Raw genomic sequence first — 20,986 nt, forward strand, 5'->3', positions numbered from 1 at the left:
ACCTCAAAGGCCCTTAAAACAAGGCTCCAGACTTCCCAAAACAAACTGGTCAGGCTACTACTTGGCCTCACTCCCCGAACCCACCTGGCTGGAATGGCTACAGGACTCTAGGAGCCTGCGGACCCCCATTAGAAAATATATGCCAGCGACCCCCATAAGAGAGGATTTTTACGCAGTGATTCTCAAACCATTTAATTTCAAGTACCAGTTTGACATGCATTAGTCTACGGACCCCCATTTAATGGCATTTCTATCTCTGGGCCCCCAATTCATATTGTAAAATCAATGTTAATTTAACTCTGAGGGTCCATTTGGTTCCATTTGTACACTCTCAGAGTTACAGACCCATAAAGGTCCATTTGGTTCCAAACTATCATTTAGCTGGGGACCCCCTGGAACTCCCTCAAAGACCCCTGGGGGTCCCCGGACCCCACTTTGGGAACCACTGGTTTAGGCTACTGTGTGCCTCCTGCTAGAACAATTGTGCTGACTTTAATATTTCCTGTGTTTTGTTTTGTTCATTATTGTTAAATTCAGTGTTGACGTGTAGAGGCTATTTAGGAAAATAAGGAACAAACTGTGTTCCTTATTGGTTCAATAAGGGACGCATCATTTAATTCTCCAATAAGGGATGATTCTGTATTATAAGGGACGGGTGGCAACCCTACCCCTGTTCCTCTGACTCTGAAAGGTGCTGAAGGGTGATTTACGCTTAGTTGCGAGCCGGTGTCGCGCACCCAAAATAGCCGATCTACAAACTCAAAAGCGCTTCGCAGTGTGCAGCGATATGAGCTTGTAGATCTGCTCTTTTCGGTGCGCAACGAACCAAAGTGAGTATAACGGTCATCGCGTGCCACTATCTCGCGACACTTGATATCAAAATGTTGCAAGAGGGGCGAAATCTCGGGAGCTGCAAGCAAGTGGAGTAGGACCAGGACACAGAGACAGACAGAGTGAAGAAGAGCGTTTTAACTTTAAGCCTGCATGCAAACTGTGCTGCAAGCAACCTATTGGACAAGGGATATAAGCATAAACAAGAGATTCCGTAACGGCAAGAAATTATTATCTAGCTGGCCTCGATACACACGAACGAAGCGTACTTAGGTTGTTGTTGCACGGCTCCAACTAGTAGCAAAGCAAGTAAGCAACCCACCTTTAGCAAAAAAGGAAAGCAGAAGTCAACTTCGTGACTTGTTCTGCAGGAATGTCGCAGAAAGAGAGACCGAAGTTCTATCGACAGGAGGTCAACAAAACTGTCTGGGAGGTTCCTGAGCGGTACCAGAACCTTTCTCCCGTCGGTTCTGGGGCCTACGGATCTGTGTGGTAAATGCTTGTTTGTTTTTTATCTATGCTTTTAGACCTTAAGCTCGCCTGACTATAGTCGCTCCATTCATTTAGACGAGGCCTATCCTGCAGATGCTAAAAAAGTTAGCCTTCCCGTTCTATAACGTTACCACCTATACTAGCTAACGTTAGCTAGCAAGGTGGAACCACGATGTGATTGTGAATCATTGTGTGTGAGAACATGCACACATTGTACGCTGTACTGTTCCTTCCCTTGTAATAACCTCAACCCGATATGTCTGAATAACAACCGTGCGGGAAATTGTGGTGAATTGATATTATCAGCTAGCTACAGGGAAGTGTTACCCATTTCTGGTAATGTGTGGGCGCTGTGAGGACACCACCAGGCAGTCATGATTGACAGTAATCAATCATGACTGCCTAGTGTTGTCCTCACAAAAGGTTACTTTAACGATGTTCTATATAAAAAAAAAAAATACACACACACACACACACACACACACACACACACACACACACACACACACAATGTATAGCAGTTGATGATCATCCCAGTTACTGTTTTGTTAGCCTTGCATGTGATTGTGCACACAACCACGCACAAACCTTGTCATTTGTTTTGGAGGATGCTGCTGACTGATTTGTGGTACTGGTTTCAGTGAGGACTTTGAATAATGATAATACAAATACCCCCCCCCCCCCCCCTCTCAACATTGAATATTTTCTCTAAGCATTGTTGCAGATGTGTAATTACATGATTTATGTTTATGTTCCTACAGGCTTTCATAAGGGCAGAGATGATTTTCATAATATGATCCTTTGGTTAAGGAGTTTATGTTTGACCATATCTTACATTAATTTACAATGCACAAATACATTCATGTTGTATTTGTAATGCTCTTGTGTAGAACACAGCATTGTTATTGACTTAGTTGACAGACTGACAGATGTTTGTTTTGCACTGGAAAGTAGACAGCTGTGCTGTTGCTAGGCAATATGATAATCTGTTGCTGGTCAGATTACTGCCGGTGCAGCAGTACATTGGCCATATATATATGTGTGTGTGTGTGTTGTTAAGCAGGACATTGACTTAAATGCTGTTGTTGTGTTTATGCCATCCATTCATGGTGGACCATTTATTTTATAATCAAGTAATGGTGCATGTTACAATGCTTTTCACAAGTGTTCCATTTAAGTTTTACACACACATCATGTAACCCTAACCCTATGTAACGCACACAATATGACCAAGAGTCAGTCGACACCCTTTCTGCCAGTGTCTGACTGACCTCATTAATGGTCTTGTAGCTGAATGGCATTGTGGAGGTGTTGGTCCCTTTGCTACATTCTCCATTATTCTGGGATAGTTTTTCACTATTTATGCAATTTACAAGTTACAATTTAGGCATTTTACAAGACTCTCTTAATCCAGAGCGCTTTACAATAAGCAAGAAAACACACACACACACACACACACACACACACACACACACACACACACACACTAGTATACACAGTACTATATGATGCTAAGTCCACAAATAAACCTGGCATCTGTCTACTATTTTACTTCCATTCAGCTACAAGACCATTAGCGAGGTCAGATACTTCATGTTGGGCGATTAGGGCTGGCTCGCATTTGCCATTCCAATTAATTCCAAAGGTGTTTGGTAGGGTTCAAGGGTTAAGGTCAGTGCTCTCTCTGTGCAGGCCTATCAAGTTCTTCCTCATTCAGCCATTTCATTCTTAACACTTAGAATGCGCACTAGAGTTAGAGTGCCAGCAGATATGGTATATTTTACTCTGGAAAAACCCCGCCTTCCGTTCCCACCCAAAACCGGGAGGCATAATCTTCCATTCTTACCTCACGCTGGTCACACTAAAGTCTCTCTAGAAGCGTTTATATTCCAAACGAGAGCCATGCTGAAGTCAGAAATTAAGACGGAACATTGGCCCATTGGTCAAACCCATGGAGAGTTCCCTAGATTAGGAGATAAAAGCCATTATTTTGGAGCCACACACAAGGAAGTGAACGGAAGTGAGCATGCACGAATCAGGGAGTACATTTTTTTTATATCAATAAAAAATACCTAATGACGCCTTTACACGTCCAAGGCACCCCATGGTTTTGATATAAAAGACGTCTATACACGTCCAAGATTTATATTCACTTCTACAAATGACACTAATTAACTTATTGTATTCTTTATCTCAAATGTCCAAATTATTTAACGTGTGCACTCCATGCATTGCAGACAATACTTTATGTCTCCTTATGCTGCGTTCATACGGGCAGATGCAAAGATACAGTCTACCTTTCATTTTCAATGGAAGCCAGCGACATGAAGATACAAAGATATATCCACCGTTTGTAGCTGCTACAAAAGCTACAAGGGCTACAAAAAAGTTGAGCTGATTTCAACTCCAGATATAAAGCTACAAATACGCTGTGTAGTTTTGCAGCTTTGTATCTTTTGCATCTGCCCAGCATTACGCCAGGGCTCCACTGTAGCCATTGCGTCACCATCCGTTTTAATCAGGGCGCTCCACTGCCGATAGTTGCGTTTGGACGTCGTCTGGACGGGGTCATCCATTCGCCCTGGTTCATGTTTTGATGCCGTCCAAACGCAACGCAACACACTCAGTGAAGCCCCTGCCCTTGAGGAGAAACACAGTTCCTATAAGACTTAGAGAGGAACTGACTGAATTATGTGGGTTGCAGAGCAGTAGGTATCTGTAGTGGCTGACTGCCCATGGCTGTGGTTAGGCTGGCTGAGATTCATGAGCAGGGGGAAGTGCAAGAGAGACGGTTCTCCCTCAAGTCTCTGATGGAATCCAGGCAGGCAAGGTTGGCCTGAATGAATGTGCTGAGAAATGACATTTTCAGCTGATGTCCACCCTTTTCCATCTTGCAGCACTTGATGTGTTTTGCATAGCCACCTCAGCCCACAGTGAGCTATTTGAAACAGGGTTTTCTCATCTCTCTTAAAATGATAACCATGGTTTATTCATAAAGGTGTGCAATGCTGCTGAGTAGATGTCTTGCATGGGCTTTTTTTTGTTTAGCTTATTCCGTTTAAAAAATAATATTGTGTCTTCAGAGAAGTCGGACACCAGATGGCCTGCAATCTAATCCTGTCAGAGCATCTCCTCCTCTCCTTCGTCCTTCAGACTTTCAGCTTCAGTTCTACAGTATTCCTGGGATAGTTTTGTCTGATATACCTACTTTATTTTATCTAAAAATGCTTTACCCCTCTTGTTTCAAACAGCTCCTCATATGATGAGAAAACCGGCCTGAAGATAGCTGTGAAGAAACTCTCCCGGCCGTTTCAGTCCATCATCCATGCCAAGAGAACATATCGAGAGCTGCGACTTCTGAAGCACATGAAACATGAGAATGTGAGTCTCTCACTTTTTTGCCACTCTTGTGTCATTAACTGAAAGATATGGCAAGGCTCTAAAAACCTATTAGCCTTGAAACAGATCAACGATGGAAACTAGTTGTCGCCTGATATATAATGCCCCCAGAGTCTCTGTGTTGGAACAAATTTGGTGTTTATTTAAAATGGTTTCTCCTGCTGGTACATGGCCCAGTGCCTCTGTTCTTTGCATTGTTGACTCTACTGTTGTCTCATTGCTATTGCAGGTGATTGGTCTTCTAGATGTCTTCACCCCTGCAACCTCTCTGGAGGAGTTCAATGATGTGTAAGTTGAACATGCTTTGAATATTCTGACCCTTTAGTATCAACATGTCTCTGTGCAGTCAGAGTGCGGGTTCCACCTTGCAGTCCAACATCATTCCATATTGTAGTGGCCATACTTTTTGTCCAGGACACAGAGCAGGGCAGGCAGGCTGTGCTTGGGAAACACCTGGAGGTCAGCCAGTCGACTAAATGCAATGGAATGTTTCTTAGAATCTGTTAAATTATCCAGTCTCTCACAGCTACACAACAGTGGTTTCGCCACTGGCTTTCCTTCCTTGTTCCTTGGTCCATGTTCCTGGCTTTGTTAAATATAACATAATAATAAAGCAACCATGCAAACGAGCTGGCAACCTGGTAGATATTGTTTGTTGACATTGAAAGCCATTGGAAAAAGGAAGCAACTGTCTTGTGACTCAGAGGTCTGACTGGTCTACACCGCTTGCTCCGCTGAGTGTGTGGATGCCAGAGTGAGCGCGTCAGGCGCTCACGCCTGGGCCTGCTTCAGTGGGGGTTCACAGTTTCACACCTCCTGCACAAAAGCAATGTGTGTTCTACATGCCTACTGTGTAGCTTTCACAATAGCTGTGGTAGGAAGTGATACCAACGGCTGCGTAGGTTTTTGATCTTTAGCGTATGGCACGTTATACTTTATAAGGACGATGTTGGCCAAATGTTCTTTTTTTTTTTTTAGATGTTTTTTTTGGCTTTTATGCCTTTTATTGATAGGACAGTAGACTGACAGGAAATGGGGAGTGACACACAGCAAACGTCATCGGGATTCGAACCTGCAACATGCTGTCGGGCTGGCATTGCAGCCTAGGGTGCCCGGACCACCACGCCGGCGGCCCGGGCCACGTTTTATTTTCTTGTTTACCATCTGAACAGTGTACTGCCCTCTAAAGTTACTTCACTGTCCTACTTAACATCATGCAGCCGAGGACAGCGGGCCATGCAAGTTCACTAACCCATATAGGCTGAGTCTCTGCAGCCAAGCATGCGGTTCATTGTGTGGTTGGGGTGTGAGAGAAAGAAGGCGATGTGGAAAGATAAATGCCTGCAGTGTAATGGAGATTTTCCCATTGCTGCACACAGCATAATGAACGTTAACATGGACTCAGTGGTCGGAGTCTTTATTATAGTCTGCTATTTTCTGTCCATGCATATCTACTGTATGTGTGCACAGATGGTACACTACGCACGTCTACTGGAACAGTGCAAAGGTTCCTCATGTGGTGCTATCCAGGAAAAATCCCGGATATGCAGGTGCTGGAACTGTGTGCTTCCCTTCAGCTCTAAAAATATACACACTGACTAACACTGCTTTGGCAAGGCTCTTCTGTGCTCTACTCCTGTTTCTATAGGGGAGAGTTCCATAGATCAAATTGTATGAGGCTTCCCTATTTATATACAGTGTATCTTTTTTTCCCCCTCGTGCCTGGTGAACTCTGCAGAGTGCATGTGCTCCCAACGCTGCCGACTGCTTATGTCAGGGAGAAGAGGGGTAATGAGGACAAGTTCAAGCTCAACCGAGAACTATTTTAAGCACTCGCTCGCTGCAGTGTGAGAATAGAAGAGCATTCATGTAACTGTTGAGCAGCAGGCTGGTGAAGCGGACACATGCCTGTGTGTAGTTTGGTTTGCAAAAAAACTGCACTAAAGCCTCCTGTTCATGACTGGCTTCAGAAGCGCTTGCCACTGTTTGGGCTTTTGTAACCGTGATGGTGGCATTAGTTTTGAATTACTGATGCTGGGCCACTTATTTATGTGGGCTGCATTAATGACATTCCATTTGTGAAGAGGTTGTTCTATCCTCTGGAGAGCGTGTGAATCAGGCGAAGCAGCCGTTAAACCGGTTTGAACTCAAGAGTTCACAGAGCCACATGCAAAATTAGTGCCCTGGGTGGTTCAAAGGCCTCCTCTATATACAATATATACATATAACATTTATGTCTAAACTATTTCAATTTAGCCATTTATGAAATGGACATTTTTTAATAATGTCGGCCTGTCTTCTAGCTGTGAATTCAAATGTTTTTAAACATTATTTTGTTCTTTGCTTTATATTAGACAGAATATGGAATTGGATAAGAGATGCAACACACGTCTGCCTCCTGCAGGAATTGACCAAGGGTTGCTGAAACTACGTTGCTGACACACTATTAGTCACTACCGGCTCTCCCTGGTGTGTTTCTAACTGTTCTACTTTGTGATTGGCAGGTATCTTGTGACTCATCTAATGGGTGCTGACCTCAACAACATAGTCAAGTGTCAGAAACTCACAGATGACCATGTTCAGTTTCTGATCTACCAGATACTTCGGGGGTTAAAGGTGAAGCATGTTCTAATGAAATGCATTGACACCAAAGGCTTGTTATGCTTAGTCGGTTGTATCAAGATTGGACTAAATGTTGGCTAAATGTAAAAATAAATTGCACTGCTACAAATTGATTACAAACTCTAATGTGGTGCTAGATCAATGCAACTCCTAATTGATGACGTTAAGGTGGTTTTAATGCTTTCCCCCCATCTTTCATTCAGTATATCCACTCAGCAGACATCATTCACAGAGTAAGTGCCTTGTTTTTTTTTGTCTGCTACTGTATGATTCATCTCTGAAATGGAAAACGTTCAGTTTGTCTCTGACCCATTTTGAAAACGGTGTGTCATCTTGTATTGCTTTATGGGCTCTTCCACATGACGGAGTCAGGACCAGGCCTTGTACAAACACTGTGGGAAAGAGGGAAGTAAAAAACATGGTCTTCTGTTCTACTGTGTAAATAGTAGAACACTATGATTTTAAAAATTCAATTTCAATTGGTATGCTTACATCCAGTTATACTATATAGAAAAATCACACCTGTGTGAAGTGAGTGGTGCCACTCTGTGTGGGGGTCCCCAGGGGGTCCCCGGAAGTTGCAGACACACAAGAACGCTCCCAGGGGGCCGGCCCGGTTCCGGCGAGCCGCCCCGCGTCTGAAATGGTTCAGAAATGACAGTTACCATGTGGGGGTCTCCGGGGGGTCCCCCGGGGGTCCCTGGAACATCCAGACCCCCATGAGCACGCCCAGGGGGCCGGCCCGGTTCCGGCGAGCCGCCTCGTGTCTGAAATGGTTGAGAAATTACAGAGTTACCATGTGGGGGTCCCCAGGTGGGCCCCCACACTGTACTGTAGCCTACTGTCACTGTACTGTACTGTAACACCCCAAATCATCATACAGTTAATATGTGTGTGTATGTTAGGCTGCGCAACAGTGACACTTGGTTGTGCAAACAAACCAATCGCAATTTTCGTGCTCAGACACAGCCAGGCAGCCAGCCAGAGACACACATAGCTGTCTATAGGAGTGGTTGCACCACTCAAAAACGAGGAAAATGTTATTTTTAACAGGATTTAAAAATATATATATTCTATTAACGTGTAGCCTAAGGCTGAAATAATGTTGATGACCCAGGTACCCAACCTGAAATGAAAAATGCTTGTCAGCAGTTGAAATAAAAATGCTTGTTTATTTCAACTGCTGTAGTAATAATATTTTTATGTCACAATCTGCACAGCTCAAATGCGGTCTTTGGCTGTGCTTTAGCAGATTGTTTTTGTCAAGCCGTCCATGCTGATACAGATGTAACATAGTTGTGTCTGAGGAGCAGCCGCAGCGGCATCGCATACATTTTTTGCATCCCCATCTGTGCATAATATACCGCTTGGACAGCATGGTTGCTTGTAATTTATTTAGCATGTTACTCGTGCTGCTGTTGTATTTGAGCACAGTGTCGGTGTTGCAACGTTTTCATGCTTCTTTGTGAAATGGTCCAAAACATAGCTATAAAAATCCAATACGTTGTTAATCAATGTATAATTGGTGAGCTGTTGACATCCCCAATTGGTCCTGCCTTTATAATGTGCATTTTGTGTGTCTGTGTGTGGGGGGGTCCGTTGTGTAGATATCCTGGATGAAGGGAAACTCTCATCTACTAATTATCTAGGCTGTCCTATAGCATCTGCAGAGGGTGGTGCACTCTCTGCACTCTGCAGCACTTTGCAGTTGAGTGCAGTGCAATTCCCATGCCAGGGAGTTACATATCCAGTGATGATGCTCTCGATGGTGCCACTGTTGGAGGTTCTGTAGGATCTTGGAGGCATTGCCTTTGAAGCTGCTGACATTCTCTACACAGCAGGCTTGTAGATGGTGTTGGGGTCCAGTCTCCCTCCTCTAGCTCCTTTGTCTTCTTTTGGCACTGGAACAATAGTCGATGAATTGAAGCATGTACAGTACACACACAGGGAAAGGGAGAGGTTCCATATGTCCGTGAACATGCTACTCTGCTGTTCACCCGCCGTCTGGCCTGATCCACTTTGCGAGGGTTGAGGCGCTTTATTGACTTGCACACATCGGCGTCGGTGATGGTCGTGTTAGCCGTATGTGGGATGGGGGGGGGCTCCTCCGGGATGGTTGGTGTGTAATAACTCAAAATGGTTGTAAAAACCTTGGTCATTACTATGTCGATATGTGGGTCACATATTACATTACCGGTATGTCCAGCTACTTGTGTCTGTCGTCACTCAACTTCAAGTTGCTCTGTATATTTGTGGTGAAAATGATGCAAAAGGAACCAGTAAAATAAACAAAAAGCTGTAAGGTTGGTGATGGGGAGTAGCAAAAGAGGTGGCCATACCAGGTGCCATCATATTTGTACGATGCTCATTCATAATGTTTTGCAGTCATGATACAACCTTTAAATTATATGAAATGCCTATATTAACATGTCATCACATTACATCATAATTAACTGCCACATTCTGTCCTTCTAGGACCTGAAACCTAGCAACCTGGCTGTGAATGAGGACTGTGAACTGAAGGTGAGAAAAGTACTGATTTGGATTATTGTGTGGGTGAAATGGGCTCTCTCTCCCGTTTTCCCTCTCCTGCATTCCTTGGTAATGCCAGTTGGCTTGTGTAAGGAGCAGCACAGTCTCTAGAGGGCGCTAGCAGAGCTTTTAGACAATTATTGGTCTTGATCTGTGTAATAATAACCTACATTTTCTCTTCTGTCATCTTCTCAGATCCTGGACTTTGGTTTGGCACGGCATACAGATGATGAGATGACTGGCTATGTAGCCACTCGCTGGTACAGGGCTCCAGAGATCATGTTGAACTGGATGCATTACAACATGACAGGTAGAAAGATGTTTACAGCTGCTTTAGGGGTGCAACAGTTAATTGAACTAATTGATTTAATTGATTATGTAAAATAAATAAATCTTTAATTTAATAAAATAAATGATCAATAGAGATAAATGATCTCTATTTTGGGCATGTCATTTATATATACATTTATATTGTTTTATTTATAGACATGAACTGTAAGTGGTTAATTGGTTAGTTGATATACATTTTAAAAAATACATTTAAAATACACTGTTGATTATTATTCGAAAAGTCAATCATAAAAAGTATCCGATAGAATAATCACTATGAGAATAATTGACAGTTGCAGCCCAAATGTACAACTGCTTAGCCTCTATCCATTGGTGCTAAAAATAGTGCTAAACAGAGACTTGACGCAAGTCATTGACTTGGGAGCTACTCTGTTATTTAGAACCAATTTGAAGCACAGCAAAACTGTTTAGTCGGAAATTGAATGCTCACTTGTAGTGCTTGGCACCATAGGTGCTACAAACATACCAACCTCTCAGTGCTGCTGGCAACATTCAGCCAGCCTCACATTCTTTCCATGAAAAGGACAGAATGGAAAATGAAGCCAACACTATGAAGAGAGGCCCAGTTTGCATGTAACGTTGCTTCTGTAGCTGCTGATATCTGTGGTGTTGATCAGTAACTTTCCATTATGTGTTGTGATAAAATGCTGTTTATTATAGTCATAAAATGTTATGTTTGTATTGTGTTTCCTTCCTTCTATTTCAGTGGACATTTGGTCTGTGGGGTGTATAATGGCAGAACTTCTCACTGGAAGGACTCTATTTCCTGGAACAGACCGTATCCTTTTCACTGGGATTCACCCCTTTGTGGTTTCTGCGTATGAATGTTTAAGCAAGAGCCTCTGTTCATTTGAGGAGGCCACACCCTGAGCTCTTGCTCTGGTGCACAATGCACCTACTAAATAACAAGGGCTAAGCACACTTTGACACAGCTGTTGAAGCGCTGATTTATGATGCTTTTATGAGAGAGCTTTTATTGGCAAGAAAAAAGCTAATTGTTGCAGTAAATGATTTCATATGGTTTATTTATCAATCAATTATTTATCTCAAAAGAGCTTGTTAGAGCTGCCTAGACATTATTCATTTTCAGTGAGAGGTGAGCAAACGGATTTGTTAGCAGACGGTGCAGAAAGTGGCTATTGCATTTGTGCTTGTCTGCTCAGCCCCACCAGTGTGCTGTCATTGGACTTAAAAATTAGGGTGGAAAAGATTCTCACAGTGTGGGGGGTTTCTTGACCTCATACAGAGTGTCTGCTGGAGTTTGCCATTATTAAAGAACGATTTATTCCTGTCCAAATAAGGCTTTAAAAATAACTTGAAAAGAAGAGAAAAAGGCTTAAATTCATTAAGCTCCAGCCTCCAGCAAGCATTAGCAATACAATCTATTCAGGTGATAAACCGACTGGGTTAATGAGAGTTAATTAACATTGATATTATAATTTCAAGCCATTGTTATTAAGCAATAGCATAACAACATATTTGTTTTTTTCTATTCCTGACAACCAACTGGATCTAATCCAATTGAATGATGGCGGATACTACAATCACCCTGTGATTCTTAACTGATAAATAATGCTAAATAATAACGCTAAATACTGCATTTATGTATAAACGCAGCATGCCATTTGAGCTGTGCTAAGCTTGTGTAAATTGCCGATCTACAAGCTCACAATGAGGAGCGGAGCGACACGTTGTAAACGAATCTAACACAGCTATTTGTCGTGTGCAATACCGTCGTACAACAAAGTATAAATATGTCTTTTATAACTGGTTCCGCACCGGCCCCGAGAAAACGAAATGAATTCACCGTTGCAATGGATGCCATGCCCGGCATCCCGAGATTTGTTTTATTCCCCATAATCCAGGGGAAAAACATAAAATAAGTACGGTCCTGCTAACGATCTGTGACGTTTACCTAAAAACAGCCAAAATACGCACGGTCTTTATGTGCATTATGGATCATAATATGCTCAAAATGCGATATTCAGGGCTTGATTAGAGCTTAATTTGACTTAGATCGGATCACCTCCTGAGCTGACCTTTCAAATAGCTAGTGGATGTTGTTTAGTGTTTGAACCGGAACTGATGGTCGGCCATTTTAGTATTTTTTTCAAAAATGTCTGGCACTGGCGCGCTAGCGGCCACTACTGCACTGGCGCTGAAACAGTTAAAGTGCCAGTACAGGTGGCGCAGTCGGTAGCAATGTCGCCCCACAGCTAGAAGGTCCTGGGTTCGATTCCCGATGGGGGCGCTGGGGCCGTGTTCTCTCCTCCGCGTCATCAGTGCCCGCTAGGTGGGGTTGGCGAAAGGGTCTTTCTGTGTGGAGTTTGCATGTTCTTCCCGTGTCCCCTAGGGTAGGTTCCCTCACAAAAAACATGCAGTAATCCTGGTCCCTAAACTGCCTCACGCTACGTCCAACCGGGGAAACTCCCCCCTGTCGGGTGAAAAGAAGCTGCTTGGATGCTCATGCATAGAAGGAAGCATGAGGTTAGTCCTTTGCTCTCCCCAGGTTGGCGGAGGGAGTGTAGAGCCCAGGATTACATTAGATAATTGACACTGGGTGAAGAAATGGGTTACAAAATCGTGGGATTAAAAAAAAGGTGCCAGTGCACACATTGCACATCTGTCTGCTTGAAAAATATTTGGAAAGCCTAGTAATGAAGTGTTGTTTAATTATAGGTCAATTTATTTTGTAAATTTGCAAACTATTTGCTAAATTTGCCAACAACTTCTACCAATAACAGTAAAGGATCGCTAGGGAACTCGTATATAATAATAAAATATTGGTTCAAAATTGACCCTAAATCTGAGTTGTTGGCGTCGCCGTGGGCTTTTAAAAAAATATATATAAATCGGTCTTAAACATAATTCTGAGTGGTACAAAAAGTCTTAAAATCTGACTTGGCTAAACCTGTAGATATCCTGTTTATAACTACTATTCAAGCTTTTACTAAGGCATAGCATAATGGTTTGACACTGACAGCTGTGCCTCTTGCAGCTTTCTCCATGGTGACCACGTACGTTGTTTGGCTTTTTTGTTGTTGTCTCACATGGCACGCTGAGAGTGCCCCAAGGAAAGGTTACGAGTCCACTGGCAGCCATGGTCACCTGTCCTTAATGCCTACACGTAACTCACTGTCTGCTCCCCTGCCTCAGTCTGCCAACGTGTTCTGTTCTTCTATCTGGGATTCTTTATTCCCGCTTCTGCCTACAATGCTTTCCACTGACTTTCTGCTTCACTCATTCAACTTGAAGCTAGCCTTGGTACCCAGGCTTTTATTTTTGGTGAACCAATTGGATCCACCGGCTGTTTTCGACAGCACACGCCCCTCTAGACCAGAAATCACACTGGCTGCAGCAGGCTAGCTTGAAGCAAACTGAGATGTCCTTATGTTCCTATCAACATGAAACAACAAGAACATGTTGCTGTATTTGCCTCCTGGTGCAGCACCCTTTGCTGCAGAGTTTTCCTCTGGTTTGTTTGAACTCCGTCAGTAGTATGCATCCTTGGCCCTGCTCCCTTCTCTGCCTACATTACATTTAGTCTTAAAGTACATAATCTGTAGACCGTTTGTTTGGCTTCATTGTTTAGTCTTTCTACATCTGCCAGTGTGTTCAGAGTCAGACTAACAGTTAATTAAGCCTTTACATATGTACAACAAGACTGTCCACCATCTTTTCTCTTTTTTTTCCCTCCCTAATTTAACGGAGAATAGAGGCTGCCTCCACTGATAATTTCAACCACTCGGATATGATGTATTGATGTAAATATAAAGACCCTTTGTTCTATGTCGCATCTTGTGAGTGGACTATAATAGTGTATGTTGATAATTGATATAAATGTCACAACAAGAAAGTAATGTTGGTTTCACAAGGAAGATACAGACTAGTAATGGATCAGGTCCATGGTCTCCCTTGTCCAGCATCTCATCTTCCTTTACCGTGCTGGTAGACATTGATCAGTTGAAGCTAATCATGCTCCTCGTTGGAACGCCAGGGCCAGAGCTCTTGATGAAAATATCTTCAGAGTCTGTGAGTTCACAAAACTGTGCAAGGTCTTGTTCTTCCTAATTTGCCTACATGCCATGCTGTGTGTTGTGCATCAATTTGTAATTATCTGCTAACACATTTTCAGCATGCGTTGCACCCTTCGATTCTGTAAATTTGTGCAGAATCCTCAACACCTGGTTTCCACTTTGTTACCCGAGTGAATTGGATGACACTTTGATAAATGTGCCATAGTTGATTTAACTTGGGCTTTCTTGTTTACTGATTGACAGTACACTTCTTTTATAAAGCATGTAATTGTGGTTATCATCTTCTCTAAATCTGTCTAAATCAGTCCTAACCTGTCTCTCTTCATGCCTTTTCATACAATACTTCCACACTGGAGTTTCTTTTCACACAAAGCTTTATAGGGCAACTAAAGGATCAAAGCCTCACGCTTGTTAACCAACTCTGCTGTATCGCTATACTCCCCTTGACCCAAGCCTTATAGATATAAACCAGCTTCAACAGATAATGCGCCTGACAGGAACACCACCTGCATCTCTAATAAGCAGGATGCCCAGCCATGAGGTGAGCAGGATCCAAATAGTTGATTTCTTTAGATTGGAGTGGACCAGACCAGTCTTACACGTTATATCTGGTCTTATGTAGCACTTCAGCGTAAGGCTAATGTATACTTTGTCGAACAATTGTACAACAAATACTAGTATTTGTAGCTGAAAATAATCCTTATTTGGGGTGTCTGGGTGCCGTAGATGTAAAGATCCGGGTTCAGTCCCACCCTACGGCTTGGCTGGGTGCTCCAACGAATACAATGGCAGTGTTTGCAGGTCGACAGCAGCGTCCTTGTCGCAGCACTAGCAATTCCTTGATTGTCAAACAACAATGGGGGAAAAGCTTGAACCTCTTTGAACTTCCTAGTGGAACTTACTGCTGTAAAGAAGCAGTTCTTGAAGAACACAGTACACATGGGGAAATGGCAATGACTAAATTGAGAGAGATGTTTGGGGAGAAACGGCAAAATATATATCGATTTATAGATATGGGGGCTAATGTATGTAATCGATTGTACATTAGCCTTTACCCCAAAGCTGCATCTGTACAGAGAGGTAGTCAGCTCAAACTGTATAGACATAAAGAGTATTAACGGTGATAAAGCCAGTGGGAGTATTCTATAACATTTAATGATAGAACTGGAACATAGTTGTGTTTAACTTAAACCGCCATTTGTGACAAACTTAAGAACCCTACTTTTACTTTAATTGCACTTAAAGTATTTTTGGGTGGCATTTGACCTGCTTGCAGCATGTGATTGAAACCATGATTGCTACCAGTAGCTCCTAACTCGTTACCTAAAGCAGCAGCACAGTAGTAAATGCATTGTAGTGCTTGCTCAAATGATCTGTAGCAGATTTTGTGTTTGAATCAACAATTACCCAACAACAATGTGGTCAGTGAATAGAGATCCGAAAATCAACGTTGACACTGAAGTTCCTGTTAACGTTGGTTACTAACGACGTGCTGCATTCAAACTCGTCCACGAGGTTCTTCCTTCTTCTATTACTTGTTCTCTGTCTGCACAATCACAACACCTGTCCTCTCCCAACAGCACTCTTCATGTGGTTCACTTTTTTGCTTCTTCTTTTTTCAGAATAGAGTGAAAAGACAATGTAGGGATACAACACAAGTTACCTTTGTGTTGGTTCAGAGATAAATTTACATGTTTTGAGTGTCAGTGACGGTACTAACATACATGGTACAATAATTCATATACTGTATAGTGAAAAGACATTCAAGACAGCATAGACCTGAGACTAATACAGTATATTACTATGCATACACATGTCAAAATAGCATAGAGTATAGTTATAAATAGAAAATTATGAAATAATTAGTGACTTATAATAATTAATTACAATTTAGGCATTTAGCAGACGCTCTTAATCCAGAGCGATTTACATTAAGCAAGAACAAAAAGCATGGCAATACATCACATACATAAAAAGTAGTTATCATATCATGAAACATGCGTAAGCTAAGAATGTAACAGTGGAATGTCTATATAATGAGACTATACATATAAACTATACATATATACTATACTATGCTATACATATGTACTATGAAGTGCTATGACTGACTACATACAATGCAATTCTAGTGCTGTCTACATAACATGCTATAAGTCTACAAAAAGTGCTATCTAAGGGGATTACAAAAGACAGTTAGTTGTGAATGTGGGTGACCAGTAGTGTTTAGTGGGTGTTGACATTTGAATTGCATATCTTCCCAGGCCAGGAACTACATCAACTCTTTACCACAGATGCCAAAGAGGAATTTTGCTGATGTGTTCATTGGTGCCAATCCACAAGGTAATGGCAGCAGAACTGGGGCTTTCTTAACAGTGTTACATTTTGGGAAGTTTCTGTTTTACCTAGTTATTTTAGTTTGTGTGTGTTTTCACTCTCAAAATATAGATTGTCCATACAGTAATCAATATAGCTTTATTTTTCAATACTTTGTTATCTCATTTTGATTGAGTTATATTTGATTTCTGTGTGCAGGAGAGCTGGCTGATAAAGTATTTCAATTATTTAGTCAATCTAAACTTGAGCTAAAATGTCATGCATCATACTTGAGCCCTTCCAAGGCCATGGTGTAAAATTCCATTGTTGAACCCAGAATATCTTAGTCCATACCCGGGGATGTGCGCAGTCAAACGTATTTGCAGACTTTGACACAGTAGCCTAGATGCTTAGTTAAACTTTGGGACACCAAGTTTTTTTTTATTTTGTTTTTCAATAATATTTTTATAACATTATACATTACATACAATACATTCACACACACCCACACGACGACAGATCAAGCATCCCATAGCCCGAACGCAAAGATGCAAGGCATGGCCGTAGCCGGAATAGAACTCTGGTATGTGTGACTCATGAGGAGTAAGAGGCCAGTGTACTAGTTGGCTGCTCCACCCGGCTAAGATGGACCATGGAAAAATAATACTGATTTTGACAGGGGAAGGACATCTACTCGTGTCACATTTTACGAATTTACGACGTGTCTGAGCAAATTGGCCTTTTGTGCCAACACAAACATTAAATGCCATTGACAATGAAAGGAGAATTTACGTCATGTGTCTGAGCAAATCGACATGTTACGTCATGATGATAAGAGCGCCCCTCACGTCACACAGGTGATTTTTGAGTGGTGTAAACCACTCCTACAACTGGCTTTGTTAGTTTGTCTGTCTGTCTGTTCGTACCAAAAAATTAGCATGGTTGCTATGGTCACCCAGTTCACACGGGTGTGATTTCATTACGTCAGACATTACGTCAGACCACAGCTGATCAGTCTATATAAGACCTTACACCACTCAGTTCACACGGGTGTGATTTTTTTGTTTGTTCACACCTTCCTCTTGGCCTGCTGATAAGCTTTTTAAATCTAGAGCGGGAACCTTGAATGGTGGCTTGTTACCTGCCGAAGTGTGGCCTGTAGAGTAGACTAACCTACCAGCCATGTTGAAGTTTTGCTGGAGTTTGGCAAATCATGATGATCATGAACTCAATTGTGTTTTTTGCATAGCTGTGGATCTGCTGGAGAAAATGCTGGTTCTGGACACAGACAAGCGGATTACAGCAGCTGAGGCTCTTGCCCACCCATATTTTGCCCAATACCATGACCCAGATGATGAGCCTGTGGCTGATCCCTACGATCAGAGCTTCGAGAGCCGCGAGCTGGAGATCGAAGAATGGAAACGTAGGTGTAATCGCGACCTGTACAGTGTATGGCTGCAACTAAACATTTTATAACTGATTGATCTGTTGATGTATATGTTGCAGTAAAATCGAAAAACCACTGCCTCAAAGGGACACGGGTGTAGCCTCCCGCGCCGGAAAAACGGGCGCCCCCCCCCGTTCCTTTTTTCTTGATTTTACTGGTTTCTCGATTTTGCTGTAACGTATACAATACATTTTTTATTTGATTAATCTGATTTAATTTAAACTATAAAATGATGGTAACATAAGGTAATAAAATACAAAATCTTTTTAATGCTCATAAGTTATTCGAAGCCAGACAATCTTTGAAATTGCTAATATGTTTATTGACAATATTTAAAAAGAAGGGAGGGAAAAAAAGCTTTTCTTTATATAATGTATGCAACAAAGATGAGCGTTCACATTTTGGTAGCACATCATAAACGTTTACAATTTACATGATATGTTAAGTTACAAGTTATTTTATTACCTAAATGTGTTGCATTTTCTGTTTTCTTAGTTGTTTCATCCCTAGAATAATATAAAATTGTTATAGGACAAGATGGAAAATTGGAAAATAAATTTTCAGTGGTGGGGAATTCTTTCACCCTGAATTTAAATAAAATCCCCAAAATACTGGAAAAAGCCCGTCTACAAGCTCCAAACACATTGTTATGCAACACATTATGAGCTTGTAGATCCATCTTATTTTAATATATTTATATATATATTTTTAGTTTACACAACATTCTTGTTTAATGAAAAATAAAATCAGGCATATGTGGTTAACCAGACTTCTTTTTAAATGTTGTTGATAAATAACCCAAAACGCACTTCTTTAATATTCAAAATTGAAAAAGGTATTTATAGAAAATAATCGACAGTTTGCAGCCCTAATTCATATCAGTGTATTTGATGACTTTTCTCTTCCATTCACCAGGACTAACCTATGAGGAGGTGATTAGTTTTGAGCCATCCGTGTTTGATGGAGATGAAATGGAATCATGAGACCTGCCATATACATCCAGCATTTTTAATCCATGTCCAAGATCACCATTAGTGTTACATAACCTTTCAGACAATTGTTTTTGTCAGAGTGCCTACAATTCTTAGTCAATCATTTGTATCATCAGAGAACTCCACGTTTGTTTGTAAGGGAAACATACCAAAGTGTGGATAGGAATAGACATTCATAAAGCTTGACCAATTACTCACTACTATTGTCTGTGAACCACTAATATTAATGGTCTATTGCTGGAAAATGTCACACATCTATTCTAATCTATTTAGCTGAAATTGTTTTATATTCTTTGGAAGTTTTATTAGAATTTGATGACTCATCACTGTGACACTTAGAACATGAGATGCTGAAACGTCCAGAACTAAATAGCTGTGCTATTGCGTGTCATACATTTAGGATTAACTTATGAATAGCTTTAGTATCCATCATTTGATAAGTGGAATATATTAGTTTGCTAGCCACTCACTATGCCAAGCTGTCAATCATAGCACTGTATCACATGTTTGTAAAATGACCATTGAATGATGTCCATCAAAATCCAGAATTTTAACTGAGGGCGTAAAGATTGACCTGTAATGGTCCATTTCTGCAGTTAAAGGATTTTGCTGTGTGCTTGTCACCATTACATATATCATAGGAACTATCTTTAAAAATGGTATTAACTACTTTGGAGGGCATTTATAACTGTGAGAGAGGTGGCATATACTGTATGTCTGTGTTTTACAGCTTGAAAATATGTACTCATTCTCTGTATAGATCATTGATCTTTCACTGCTTGCCACCAATATTCCAAACATGTTCATTTTGCTCTATGAAAAGTGCCCTTTCAAGGAGCTTGACATTTTAACTGAAATCAATGCCCTGGGACATCATTTGGCTACATTTAAATAAGATGAAACAAAAGTCTGAGCCTGATTGGCCATATGAATACAGTGCCACTCAACCAGGCACTAAACTGCGCCCACAAATATGTTTCTGTGGCTACACGATCTATTCACAATTTTGTAAATATCTGTTCCATATGGTTTCTTTTTTTATCTTACTTTTGGTGGTTGTCATTAAGCAATCACTATCGGCATGTACATCCTTTTGTGTGTGTGTGTTTGTGTGTGTGTGAGAGAGAGAGAGAGAGTGCACGCGCATTTGTGAGTGTTTGTATGTATGCAAGGGTTTGTTCGTTTACAGGAATTTGAAATGTCACGCTAATAGAACTATTGCTTAGATGTCTAAAAGAATGAGGGATTTAGATGTATTTATACTGTTGAGGTGGTATTTAAACCCAGAGGAGATACTGTTGTTTACCTCAGCAATCAGATGACCCCCCTTTAACTATTTTCAGTCCAGCAGATTAACTATTATCATTATACCTTTGTTTATTAAAAAAAAATAAAGACTGTTATTTTTAAGCCTTATTGTCTGGTTTATTGTATGTATTTTGCCAGATGCTCTTATCTAGTGTGTTTCAGTCTCATTATTCAGCCCATTAGCTGTGTAAATACGCTCACATTATCACAAAATGAGGTTAAGATTAGAACACAATTGTATAGGGTAATTGTTTTGAAAAGCAATTGCAGCTGGTGCTTAATGGAGGAACTAAAGGCAACTTCAAGGCATGACCATGTTTTTCTTTTTCATTAACACATGCAAGTGCGCGCGCACACACACACACACACACACAGTTTATAAGAATTTATGTTAAGGTACTGTAAGTGGATCTCAAAGTTGCATTCAGGGACCCCATGGTTCCTAACACCCTTACAGATCTAACAGTGTACAGATGGAACGGTGTACATATTAAACCAAATGGACCCATTTCTACACTCCTAAGAGTTATGGGGGTCCTTACAATGTTTTATAACCACTGACAGGTGACCTTCACAAAAACAAAACTAAGTAGCTATCACAGGCTTGGTTCTGGGGCTTGTAGGAAACCTGCCTCAACTTAACTATAATGGTAGCCATG

At 41.3% G+C, this 20,986-nt stretch overlaps 1 protein-coding gene across 2 annotated transcripts; it reads left to right on the plus strand.

The window, feature by feature from the left end:
• The first annotated feature begins 853 nt into the window (after positions 1-853).
• Positions 854-20,429, plus strand: mapk14a (mitogen-activated protein kinase 14a). Of its 2 annotated transcripts, none has more exons than XM_079524852.1 (12): positions 854-1,323; positions 4,575-4,704; positions 4,952-5,010; positions 7,227-7,338; positions 7,548-7,577; positions 9,820-9,867; positions 10,072-10,186; positions 10,934-11,005; positions 14,726-14,805; positions 16,529-16,607; positions 17,830-18,003; positions 18,943-20,429. In XM_079524852.1, the coding sequence occupies exons 1-12, from the start codon at positions 1,205-1,207 to the stop codon at positions 19,008-19,010; spliced, it is 1,086 nt and encodes a 361-aa protein (XP_079380978.1). In that variant the 5' UTR covers positions 854-1,204; the 3' UTR covers positions 19,011-20,429. The 2 variants fall into 2 exon arrangements, with proteins under 2 accessions (XP_079380978.1, XP_079380977.1); XM_079524851.1 differs by lacking the exon at positions 14,726-14,805 and adding an exon at positions 14,180-14,259 and having other exon boundaries at positions 855-1,323.
• Positions 20,430-20,986: the final 557 nt, after the last annotated feature.

The sequence above is a fragment of the Electrona antarctica genome, assembly GCF_951216825.1.
Source record: "Electrona antarctica genome assembly, chromosome: 2".
Classification (NCBI taxonomy): domain Eukaryota; kingdom Metazoa; phylum Chordata; class Actinopteri; order Myctophiformes; family Myctophidae; genus Electrona; species Electrona antarctica.

What these genes read in the sequence shown, in the direction of transcription:
- mapk14a (XM_079524852.1), top strand. Translation starts at nt 1,205, where the DNA reads ATGTCGCAGAAAGAGAGACCGAAGTTCTATCGACAGGAGGTCAACAAA. An exon ending in GATGCATTACAACATGACAG is followed by an intron (nt 10,187 to 10,933) that starts GTAGAAAGATGT and finishes CTTCTATTTCAG; the next exon opens with TGGACATTTGGTCTGTGGGG. An exon ending in CATTGGTGCCAATCCACAAG is followed by an intron (nt 16,608 to 17,829) that starts GTAATGGCAGCA and finishes TTTTTTGCATAG; the next exon opens with CTGTGGATCTGCTGGAGAAA.